General features: G+C 42.8%; 1 protein-coding gene across 1 annotated transcript in view; it reads right to left on the bottom strand.

Moving 5' to 3' along the window:
• The window catches only part of TMPRSS7 (transmembrane serine protease 7), a 46,045-nt gene extending 41,230 nt beyond the window's left edge, over positions 1-4,815 (bottom strand). The window contains exons 1-2 of the mRNA XM_004593203.2: positions 4,768-4,815; positions 2,991-3,198 (exon numbers count right to left, since the gene is read on the bottom strand). Coding sequence (XP_004593260.2) covers positions 2,991-3,198; positions 4,768-4,815 — 256 coding nt within the window. The remainder of the gene's footprint in view (positions 1-2,990; positions 3,199-4,767) is intronic.
• Between the last annotated feature and the right edge of the window lie 7,752 nt (positions 4,816-12,567).

Here is a 12,567-nt window from a genome sequence, read left to right as displayed (position 1 = left end):
CAGTGCATGGAAACACTAAACAAATAAATGATACAGAACTTAAAAAGTGAATGAAGTGAATTTGAGTGATGGGAAGCAGCTTCCAGGGTCACATTAGCCTCAAGCAGGTAGTGACACTGTGGAGGGTAGGGGACAACACAGGGGGCAGGAGGCTGAACTCCTGCACAACTCGCACAAGTTCTGGGGCCTTATACACTCTGCTTGGCCTCACTAGTTCCCCCATGAAACAACTTTGTTCTTATGTTTGTTTTAGATTGTTTATTAATTTATTGATTTTACTTCAGTGTGCTTGAAAGCTAGGACCTCTTTCGAGAGGCTCACATGTCCCTCTCACATCAATAACTATACTCAAAAATCAAGACCAAAATAATGTAAGAAAAATCAATTTAGCATTGATTCAGATTATGTTCATCTAACTCAAGGTCAGACCTACATACTTAACCCTCTGTTATCGTCTTGATTGCTTATCGCTCTCATTTCTTTAACTCCCCCCGACCACTCCCACAAACATAGTCCATAAATCAAAGCTAAGCTACGTTTTGTTAATTCTTATCTGTTCATAATCCACTCATAATCATTTCCCTTTGATATTTATACATCCAATAAACTACTAATGTAGAATTCAAAATGGTGTACAAAAAAAGCTACAGAAATGGAAATGCATCGTTTGAGAGGTAGCAGAGAGAGATGGAAATCTATAGGCTTGCTCTGTGTTGCAGTGACTTGTATTTAACTCAGCTGCCCATTGACTGAACTTATCCCACTGATCTTTTTCTTGAGGACAGAGACCAAGTCTTGTTTACTGCTCTGTCCTCCTAGCCTATCACAGGTGCCAGTATAGAACAAGTACTCCCAAGATATGCTGAACAAAATCTTGGGAATTGGTTCATGAAACCTTCACTGGAGTTCATTCCTAGACTGCTTGGATGCCTCTCCTCTGTGATCACAAAGTTATCACAGTAAAGGAGCCAACCTACACCCTCCAGCACTGAACTGTGAAGTTTTCAAAGTAGAAAATGAGTATGTGAGCCTTTCAGAAATGTATCTTGGTGGGCTGATGACCTATCCTGTGCCCTCCCCCCAAAAGCAGAAAACCAACTTGTATAGATGTACATGACCTGAACTGTTCATGACAATATTCATTAGTTCTTTCTCTATTAGTTTTGTTTTCCAATCATATTTTGATGTCTTTCAAAGTAGATTTAGGACCACAGCTTCGCTGCTCACAGCACTTCTGCCATCAGATGCCACCTCTACATTAATAATTTTCCAGTTCTCTACATACAGCAACTGATAATCCAGTGATGGAATTCAGTACTGACACTAGTGTCCCAGACTCAGCTTCAGGCCCCATGGTTAAGGGATCCCCCATGGTGAGACTGCCCCCACTTCAGATGCCATGGAGAAGGTGGCAGGGGTGGGGGAGGGTGCCTCAGGCTGCTCGCTTGTTCATGCCACTGTCCCCCTTGGGCTTCATGATTTTCTACAACAACTCACAGAATTCAGGGAGACACTTTACTTACTACTGCTGGTTTATAGAAAAGCATGTTATAAAAGACAAAAATGAACAGACAGATGAAGTGCACAGGGCAAGGAGGGAAGTGTCCAGGGCAAAAGTCTCTGGCTTGCAGAGCTGACCCAGGCCTTTTCCTCACCAGGAATATGCTCCCCAACTTGGAAGCTCCCTGATACTCAGTGGAGGTGCCATTCATATAAGCATGACTGATAACAGCATTGCGCGTAGATGATTTCATCCAAGCTCCAATCCCTCCCCAAAGGTGAGGGACCCCACATAGTGCAGGGTTGGTTACTCAGACTACCTATGGATTTTCTGTCACCAGTCATCTCATTTACATACAAAAAGACTCAAAAGCCCTGTGTTAGGAACCAGGGACTAAGAGGAAACCTTACAGCAAAGGGTGTTCTTCTTACCATCATCACTCAGGAGAGTATAAGAAAAAACCTTGCACCAGACATAGCGATAATGACCAAATGTGCTTTGTATTGCTACAGGATAGGGATGCTGTATCAAATATACTAGCCAGTAGAGGATGGAGACCGTAATGCAAGTCAACAAGTGCTATGGTTACTGAATTTCGTGAGTCAGTACTCTGTAATAAATAGCTTAGTTATGACACCTGTCCAAAGCAATCCATCACATCAACAAAAGCATAACAACAGGGAAGAGCAAGATGCATGTGTGAACTGGAGCTCAGGGAGCTGGAACTGTAGTGTTGCCTAGAAACAGGAGGCAGTGGGAGGAATGAAAAAAATGAAACTGTTTACCATCCCATTCACTTCGAACAGCTATAAACGCATTGCATTTCTGAACTAGTCCGAATCTCCTGAAAATCCTCTTCAGTTCTTCCCATCCTGTTCCCTCTTTCTCCTCTCGCTGCTCTCCACAAGCGAAGAGATAGTGCTAAACAAGACGTGTGAAAGAGAGTTCTGGCTTCTTTCTCCTTAAAGCCTTTACACGAGGGGTGCTTATGTCACCACCTCGGGGACTCCATCCTGGATTAGAATTGCCTCTTGATCCAGCCCCTGGCTTCCTAGCCAACCTCCTGCCAATGTTCATCCTGAGAAGCAATAACTGGTACTCAAGTACTTGGGTCACTGCCACCCACACGGGAGATGCAGATTCAGTTCCTGGCCCTTGACTTCAGCTTGACACAACCCTGGCTGTTACAGGCATTTGATAAGTAAACCAGCAAATCGAAAGTAGGTGTGTGTGTGTGTTTCTATATTCCAAATGGGTCTACGGCCATACCACCCTGAACGCGCCCGATCTCGTCTGTATTCCAAATGAGTAAAATTAAATTAAATTATAAGAAAACAGTTCTTAACATAATTTTTACAACCCCTGAACACTAATTTTGGAAATGGTCTGTTAAGGAGGAAAATCTCTTCAGAAATCCTAGGGGCAGGTTAGGCTCACAAGGATTCATCCCACTACCCCTAAGCCCAAAGAGCCAGACACTGTAACTTACTGATATAGAGCCACAGAAGGGTCCAGGCTATGACGGCTAGCACGAAGAGAAACGCTGTAAGAAGGATGATTTTGTTTTGGACATTCCAAAAGGGAGCTTTCTTCTGGCATTGCTTCTTGGGCTTGGCTGTGCTTATGGGTCTTCGTGGCGGTCGTCTCGCTGGAGTTTTCCCTTGGCCACTGACCACCTGAACTGAGATATTGGATATCTTTGAAAAGAAAAAAGAGACAGTATCAGTTGGAAGTAGTCTAGCAATAGTAGCTTAAATGGGATTATCCAGTCAGAAGAGCTTGGTGCTAAAAGGTCTAAATGTATCAAATGTTTTATATAAAGATAGTAAATTGATTTGCATCACAGCATGGAAGTGAAATTAGAAATAGGAGGCATGGTAAGTTCCCTAAGGAAACTGTTTCCATAGCTTCTCTTCAACTCTGCAGAACAGATGCTCCAGGGAAAGGCCTAAATTCCACCAAGCAGGGTAAACTAGATTAAGGATGTGAGGGTTCTAGGAGGGTAAATGAATGTATACACACAGCTGTGTGTGTATGCGTGCTTCACATGTTTGCATCACGTTTCTCTTCTCTTGGGCTGAGACAGATGGAAAATAAGCATTCTACACAGAAATGAGCCAACTTCTTAATTCTGGCTTCAGGATGGTAGGAAGGGAAAGTTCATGTGACAACATGATTTGTGTAGGGTTGTAGCATAGGAATCAAACATGCTTATTTTACCCTTGCCAGTCACTGAACTGACTAGTGACTGTGTCACTTAATCATCAAGGAGCAAACACCTTATTTTATAAAGAAGATGACGTAGAAGACTCATTATGTCGATAAGTTATTGCCTGAAGTGTAACAGTATGCACATGTAAGAGGGAAAAGTACATTATTTAACTGTTTCCTCTCCTCTTATTTTCTTCTCCTCTACCCCCTGTCATTTGATGCTGTGAATTCTTTAATAATGTATCTGAGAGTTTAGCTTCTCTGACCGAGAGATTTATACATGTCAGGGTAACTAAACTCCAGCGATGAAATAACTCTTAACCACACATTCTTTTAATGACAATGACCCAGAGTACCAATTCCAAAGGAATCCTCTCTCTTGTGCATTATCACTAAGAGGCTGCTCATTCTCTTCCTCTTCCCTTCAAAGTTCATGGCTCCCCCATCTTGAACCCTACCAACTAATGGGATAGGATGTGGCCAAGTACACTCTGAATTATTCATAACTCCCTCATTCATTTTGCCAGCACCCTTGTCAACTCCAGGAGTGAAACACCTCTGTCTTCCCTGGTAAAACTACACAAGGCCAGACTTATGTGATGGAGTGTCCTAGAAGTGTGGATGCTGTTTCTAAAGAGAAAACATCCCCTGTGGGCTGAGTTGACTGTGTTGTCAAGCTCACATCGAACATATTCCCCCTAGAACCCAAAGAAGGAAGCACACAGAAATGCCAAGCCATACTGAACCGACAAGGCCACGGTTGCATCTTAAGTGCAAGAACACATTATGGGTAGTCTCAGTTAGCATTGATTAATTTTTAAAACGGAATTTGTACGGCACGATTTCCCTGGAGTTTCAGAAAAGCAGTTGCAGATCAGTTGCCAGCTGCAGTACTTTAAACAAGCTCACATTTGTAAAACTCCATTAAGCAACATAAGAAAATAAAGTATTTTCTTGAGGTCCCTTTTATTTTACAGGCATACCATTTCTTTTTAGGAAAAGGGGTAGCCAGGACTGTCCTTCAAGTCAGAGAAGATTTCCAGTTCTCTACTTACTTTCAGGTCAGCAGGTTTGGGTGAAGCCTCACTGCTTTCTCTCTCCATTTTCAGATGGTCTGTGTGTGATCAACCAAGGGGCCAGTTTTTTCACCCCCTCACTTGCTCCCTTGAGAAGAACTGATACAACAGGCTCTGCATTCAAGCTACCTTTCAGCAGAACGGAATCAATTTACTTGCACCGGGTCCAGTTCAGAAACTGAAACTGCCCTGCCGCTATATTGTGAATGTTAAAGGGACCTCAGCACTCAGCTTTGCACCCCCAAGTAAAGGTCTCTTCATCGGCTTATGTAAGAGCAGGGCCTCTCCCATCCAACCTCCAGTGCAGTTGTCCTTGTAGGAGAGCTCTAGAATCCAAACATTTTCAAGTAATGGATCAGTTTGCCTGTGTCTGCAATAAAATGTGAAAGATATCTAATTTCTATCCCTGAGTGCCTCTAAATGCCTACACCCCTATTGCCTGTGCTTAGTGTCGTCCCCCCATCACAGGCTCCAGGTGGCTCCACCCCCACCCTCAACTCCCTAGCCATGCTCTCTAAAAACCCAGATCTAAGACAGGGGTTTTTTCCCCCCTTATTTTTGTCTTGCCATTGACACTTTGAACCTGGGGCCCTTTCTGATGTATATTTCCCTTTCCCAACTCTCACCTTCTTCCCAGTGTCACCATGAGGTATATCCAGGAGTAAGAAGAGCAACTCTGAAGGGAGAGCCAGAACTCTTCTAAACAAACGGAGAGGAAAAGGAAGAAGATTGCATTTACTTGGGCACCAACACATTGCTTCCTGTGGGCTCTGGGCACCCATGGGAAACTGATTCGTTTCCCTCTAAGGGGCAAACACTACCCTGCTGGTGTAGACACAGACCCTGGTCGCAAGGGCTACACACGTCACATGAGAAACAGTCTGCACTGTGGTGAAAGTGCAGGCAAGTTGCCCAATACTTGAAATGTGACCTAACGTGGGTGAAAAAAGACAGAATGACAGACTATATCATGTACAAATTCACTTCCTAGGTTTGATTATTTATTAGTGACACAAATGAGATGATTAAGAATGCGCTCAGCTATATAAGATTAAGGAATTTTTAAAAATCCCAAAAGGTTAGATATCACATGTTTGCCTTAATTTAAGATGATATGATGTTATGTACAACATGTTATGTTATGTATGTTATATGTTGTGTATAAACTAAAATTAAAATGTCAATGAGGTGGTCACAGAAGGTGGTTAAGAACTCACATTTATTTTTAACATATTGGTTACTCATTACTATGTCAATTAATTCCATAATGATGTAAATTTTTGCTGATGGTATGTTGGAGCTTTTAATTGATCGGGATGATACTCTGCTGGCTCTGTCTTCAAACCAGAGAGGGTCTACCTAAGAAGCTGTTGAACTTGACTGGACAATAAGATGCTGGACTCTATGTTTGGTATATGCTTGCAATGAGGGAATCTCAAATGAACTTGAACTGTGGTTATGCAACAAGGTGGAGGAATCCACCATGGGGGGAGGGTTTGGGGAGGGGTGGGGAGAATCCCAGTACCTATGAAACTGTGTCACACAATACAATGTAATTAATGAATAAATTTTAAAAAATGGCTTCTTTAATGACTCATGCTTTGTAATTTCTTGCTTATTTCTAAAACTCCCCTTTCATTCATGTTGGTAAATGAGCATTAGGCCGTCCTCGACTGCTTTCCCAGGCCACAAGCAGGGAGCTGGATGGGAAGTGGAGCTGCTGGGATTAGTACCAGTGCGCATATGGGATCCCGGCGCATTCAAGGCAAGGACATTAGCCGGTAGGCCACGCCACCGGGCCCTCACTTGCATTTTTAAAATATTTCTTGGTAAAATGTTGGTGAGGAAATAATCACTTGTGTGAGCCTAGTTCGCAAGATAAACACTGGTTTTAAAAGGCAGTGGGAACAAAAGGCTAGGGTTCAAGACAAAACTGCTCTTGCTGCTTTTATCGGTAAGGCAAATCCAGGACAGGATTCCATTAAGGCAGAGCAGGTAGTGACAACAGCGACATAGAAATCAGTGTTTCCCATCAGCAGCAGCTTGAAAGACAGTGGGAAGGTTTCTGTTCCTTCCCTAGAAGCAAAGGTCCCTGCTCGGAGCGAAGGAAAGGAAGAGTGTAACAGCTTGGCTTGTCAAGCAGACTGTGTGCAGTGACCTGGAAAAGAAGAAACCTCTCTCCCACAGCTTCAGTAGTGGGTATCAGGCATACATATTTAACCAATTTATGCATTCAGGATATTAACATTTTAGCTTTAAAGGGTTCTGTCTTCAGAGACACGTGTGTCCTAAAAACCTGATTATGGGTCAGGTTATTCCTGTAACATGAGCGCTCTTCTGCCCCATCCCCATCCCTTAGCATAGAAGCCACTTAGCAGGAGTAGTTGATGCTCCCCTCCAGGACCTGCAGGAGTGAGGCCAGCTCATTGGCCACCAAGTGCAGTTGTGCTGCTTAGGACCCACTTTTCTCTGTGAGGACGAATGTCCATTGCCAAGTTGCCATCTGATTGCAACTCACCGCTGAGCTCTTTGCTGAAGGGGAGTACATCCTGAGGAAGTGAGCAGTTGGCCAAGATGCTAGGATGTCGTCCAGTCATTTGGCACTACTGCCCTTGGTGCCCTCATTCAGAGGACACAGCAGCGACACTGGTTGCCTTTTTTTTTTTTTGCTCACTCACAGGGGGCATGATCCCAACTATTCATGTCCTAACAGATGAAACCTTTAAAAATGGAACTTATGGTAGGACATCTTAAATCTGGATATTGTACAGTTCTCTCAATTGATTTTCTTCCTGACTCTAAGCTCATCCCTCAGTGTGAGCAACTGGCTCATGTGCTAAAGAAAGCATCCTAAAATGATTTTCATGTCACCCCGCTTTGCCTCGACAAATGGCAGCTCTTTTTTTTAATTACTTATTATTTTTATTGAAAAGTCATATCTACAAAGAGAAGGAAAGACACAGAGAAAGATCTTCCATACGCTGGTTCAATCCCCAAGTGTCCACAATGGCTGTAACTGAGTCAATCTGAAGCCAGGAACAAGAAGCCTCTTCTGGGTCTCCCATGTTGGTTCAGGTTCCTAAGGCTTTGACCATCCTTCACTATTTTCCCAGACCACAAGCAGGGAACTAAAAGAGAAGTGAAGCAGGCGGGTCATGAACCAGTGCCCTTGTGGGATCCTGACACATGCAAGGCAAGGATTTTAGCCACTAGGTTATTGTGCCAGGCCCACGGAAGTCCTTTTATCCCTTTAGGCTAATATATGCACAAGGTCTTCCAGGTGTGGCATCAGGCATTTTCCAGTCACAAATACTGTTCTTGGCAAACTTCACATTTTTCAATGTTTACCCATTACTTCATTCGTCTGTCCCTCCATTGCCTCAGTATTTATTATACATCTATTAGGAGAAAAGGAGCAAATAATGAAAACAACATGTGATCATTGTCTTTATGAGCCTCTCAATGCCATGTACTGGTTGTAACACTACACAGTTAGTTCTACCACAGGGATGTGAACACGTGTCCTATTATCACAGAGGAGGCTGGTGATAACAGCCCTTTCCCCTCAAACCTTGTGTCCTCCAGCTCACATGATTAGTCAGAACCTAACCACTTTGCACATTCCATTTGTAGCTCCTTGCACATTTCTGCACTCCAGCATATTTTTTTGTTTTCTTCCTCCTGATTCAGATGTTTTTGGTACACATTAGTAGTTGAACCTGACTAGTCTGATTATTTATCACACACTATTTTTGGCATCAGTCATATTGTTCGACTGTCAACATAGGTGAGAGCACTTCAAAAACATCATGGAAAATGAAATGAAAAGGTATTACTGATTTTCTTTTTGAAGACTGCATGTATGTTCCGTCTCCAACTTACATCCATGTTCCTTGAAGTGAAAGCATTGTATTATCCCCTTCAATGTAACAACCTTGGAAGGGGGCAGTAGATGATGGCCCATTCAGGAATTAGTAGGGTGAGTCACGTGGCTCACAAGCAACATGAGTGTCGGCACAAGTGCACTGTGCACCTCCACCCGTAAGGGGTGACAGGATGTGCTCCAAATGAATGCCACGCACATGATGGGTTTGTGTCACAGCTGAAGAGTGCTGAGCAGGCAAATCCATAACTGTTACAGAAAGCAAGGAGCAAGTTTTCTTGTTTGTTTCTCAGATGGAGAAATTACTTCATTTTCGGGGTGGCTTTCTGTAGATACACCCCGAGAAATTGTTAAGAAAGAGAGTAGTCAGGACATTGTCTTCCTTGCAGCTTATACACAGCGTATCAATGTCCCAGAGCTTCCGTAATAGATTACCACAAACTTGCAGGCCTTAAAATGTCAGAAATGGACTGTCTCAAAGGGCTGGAGAACAGAGTTCAAACCAAGGTGCTGAGTGGGCTGCTGCCCCCAAAGCCTGCAGGATGAACTCATTCCCTCTCCCTTCCTGGTTTTTAGCGTCTGCTGGCAAACCTTGGTGTTCTCTGGCTTGCAGCTGCAACACCTGATTTTCTGCCTCTGTCCTCAGATGGCACTAACCCTTTTGGGCATTGATGTCTGTGTCTCTTCTCTTCCCATTAGGACACCAGCTACATCAGATTAAGGGACCACCCTGCTCTTGTTTGACCTCGTCTTGACCAATTACATCTCCAGTGATGTAATTCTGATTTCCAAATAAGCTCACATTTTAAGGTAGTGCAAGCTAAAATTTTAGATGTTTTTGAGGGTAGACACAATAAAACCCCTAATGCCTAGCAAGCTCTGTGGGAAGTGAGAGTGACTTAGAGGATTATCATTCTTGAAATAGTTAATTTACTGGAAGATTTTAGAGCCTGGTAATAGTTTGAAGCTGCAGTAGTTATCTTTTTCCTGTTTTGCTCAGATATTGTGCTATTTTGCTCACTCTTTCCCTCTGCGCTGGCAGAGGCGAGGATAATGCAATTGGACTTAGTCATGGTGCAGGAGGCGGCTGTTAGCACATCATTCATTGTCATTAATGTCTCCATGTATTTATCCTAAAGGGCTAGAGTTCAAACAGCAGTGTTCTGTTTCAGGCAGTAAAAGCAGAATAAGCAAATGAATAGATAATGGTTGTTTACTTTCTGATTTATTACTTTCTGATCTACTTTCCCTTGTAATTGTTTAGTGTGAATAGTAGTCTGTACAGTATAAAATTTTGGCTGGGGTAAAGAACAATCTGGTGCCAAAGCATTTTGACTTCACATATCTAAGCAGACAAACCCTCTGAGACCCAGAATGACCCCAACTGGGAAGCAGCATTCTCACAGAAGGCTGTCATGGCATTGACGTAGCAGAGCATCTCGCTCATGATAGTATCTGAATCAGTCCTATCTTGATAAAAAAAAAAAAACTGACTTTGAAAATTATGCAAGGGCTAGAAACTACAATAATACATGTTTAAAATCCTCTTGAAAAGCACAATTAGTCAGAATGACACAACAGGTTTGGGAAAATGACAGAATGATAGAAAAGGAAAACATTTATGATGGAAAGGATGAAAGAAAACAGATAAATCATAAGGAACTTGACACAGAGAGGTAAGGAGACAAATGGAGAGGGAAACACGAGGAGGAAACAATGAGATCATGCTAACCGTCAAGCCCTGGCTCACACTGCCCTGGGGAGCATCCCACTTGTGGGCAGTCAAGAGTCACAGAGTTAGCTTCACACGCACAACTCAGTAGTGCTGTTCAAGGAGCTGGGCTGCCTTGTTGCACTAGCTCTGCCCACAGACGCTGGGCATCACCTGGGATCTCAAATTAAAATCAGTTTGTTCATTACCCTAAGTTTTTCCCAATTAAAGGCTTTACCCAACCTTGAAGTAATAAGTAAACGACAAACAAGGGAGATCCCTGAGTAAATGTTCTGGCCATTTCAATCAAAATCTCAAATGCTTGGAAACACAGCTAAATTCTAAATTAAAAAAAAAAAGCATCAGCGATGCGATAAAAATAATCTTATCCTTTCATAAGACAGATTAGTTCAGAATTGTTTAGACTCTTCCCACTAAACATGGCTTTGTTATCTAGTCTCACCATCTATAAATGAAAAAAATACATAGTATTGGATCAGTTTTTATTTTCATTTTTTAAGATCTGCTGCCATTCGTTTGTTTTTGTGGTTCTTCCTCCACTCTCCCAGCCAACATACTCTGTGTATGGTTAGTGTAGCATTAGCCATACTTGATTAGGGTATCTGAGATGGGTGCTTGCCTGAGGGTCTCCTGTTTGCCCTGTTGTTATTGATCTCATTTGAGAATTCTAAAATGTGGCTGATTATGTTCCTGGGGCTAGCATCAGGGTGCAGGATCTGCCAGTGGAATTGCACTACTTCCGCTACAGACTGAGAGCTCTGACTTTGGAGAACTAGCTGCCACCCTCCCACTTTCTCTTCAGGCATGAAGGGCATATGATTCTCCGCTAAGCGATCTTTCAGAGCATCAGTGTGCTCCAATGGACCAGAAACAGTTTTCTCTTAAATGGTATTTTTGTACTTCTTCCATGAGTTGAATTTTACCAGCTGTCCTTGGCTGCACCTGCCCACAGCTGCCAAGTCTAAGTCAGGCTGGCTCTTCAAACTCACTGACAAAATGTCTTGGTGTCTCAACAAGTCAGTAGAAGAAATAAACTGTGTGTCTAGAGCTGGTAAGGGACCACATGAGTCATTGTTCTCCACAGGAATGCAATGTTATGAGACACAGTTGCAGTTAGGGGGCTTTCTTTGCTGATCCTTCTCATGATAAGCCCTTATCAACTAAGGGACTCTTCCTGAGGGTAACATGATGCTTAGCATATAGTAGGCACGCACAAAATCTTAACAGATATATTAATTACATATTCATTAGCAACACATATTAATTGCTAAGAACTGGTGAACGCAATATTGACAAAGATCAATGCTGCCAGTCTTATTCCATTCTACCACAGAAGGGAGTGATACAAACCGGTTTGCCCCTTAAAATTGAACTTTATACTAATTAAGTTATTCCAGTGGCAGGCCTTTGGCTGAGCAGTTAAGATGCTGGCTGGAATACCTGCATTGCTTATCAATGTACCTGGATTTGACTTTCAGTTTCACTCTTCATTAGCTTCTTGCTAATATGCACCCTGAGGGGCAATGAGGAGGGGTCAGGTGGTTGGAATCTTGCCATCTCCAAGAGCAATCTTGAGTTCTTCACACCTGGCTCCTCCTAGCCCAGGACCAACTATTGCAGGCATCTGGGGACGGAAACAGCAGATATGATTTCTCTCTCTTGAATAAATTACAAAAGAATTATTGCAGAGTATATATGCATTTAATAGAGAAATTTTGATCAAGAATCCTGGTTAAGCCTTTGAATATACAGCAAGGAATGTTAAATTTTGATTATTTACATAGGTAAGGGTGTTCTTGTCTCAGGGAAAAAAATGAAATCCATCCTCTGAGTAGGGCTCTAAGAAACATACTTACCTGTGCTTTTCTGAATTGTCAGGTAGATTCTTCACTGCATCTTCGTAACGGGGAGAAGTGCATTGCTGGTTGAGTGCAGGGACCACTTCTTCGTCTGCATGTCCCTGAGAGCCCAGTCTTCACGTAGCACCCAACATTGTAGTGTGGAACTTGCAGGCTTTGGAACCATAATGTGCAGGATTCAAACAGCAGTCCTTTGGTTAGCTGTGGTGCCACAGACCATCCTTTCACTGCTCTACCTTTAGTTCCTCTAAATGAATGCAAATGCTTCTCTTGCAGGGTTGTTATAAGCATGGAAGGAGATGGTT

The sequence above is a fragment of the Ochotona princeps genome, chromosome 3 (genome assembly GCF_030435755.1).
Source record: "Ochotona princeps isolate mOchPri1 chromosome 3, mOchPri1.hap1, whole genome shotgun sequence".
Classification (NCBI taxonomy): domain Eukaryota; kingdom Metazoa; phylum Chordata; class Mammalia; order Lagomorpha; family Ochotonidae; genus Ochotona; species Ochotona princeps.
The sequence above is the reverse complement of the archived record's forward strand: the minus strand, read 5'-3'. Positions and strand labels throughout refer to the sequence as shown.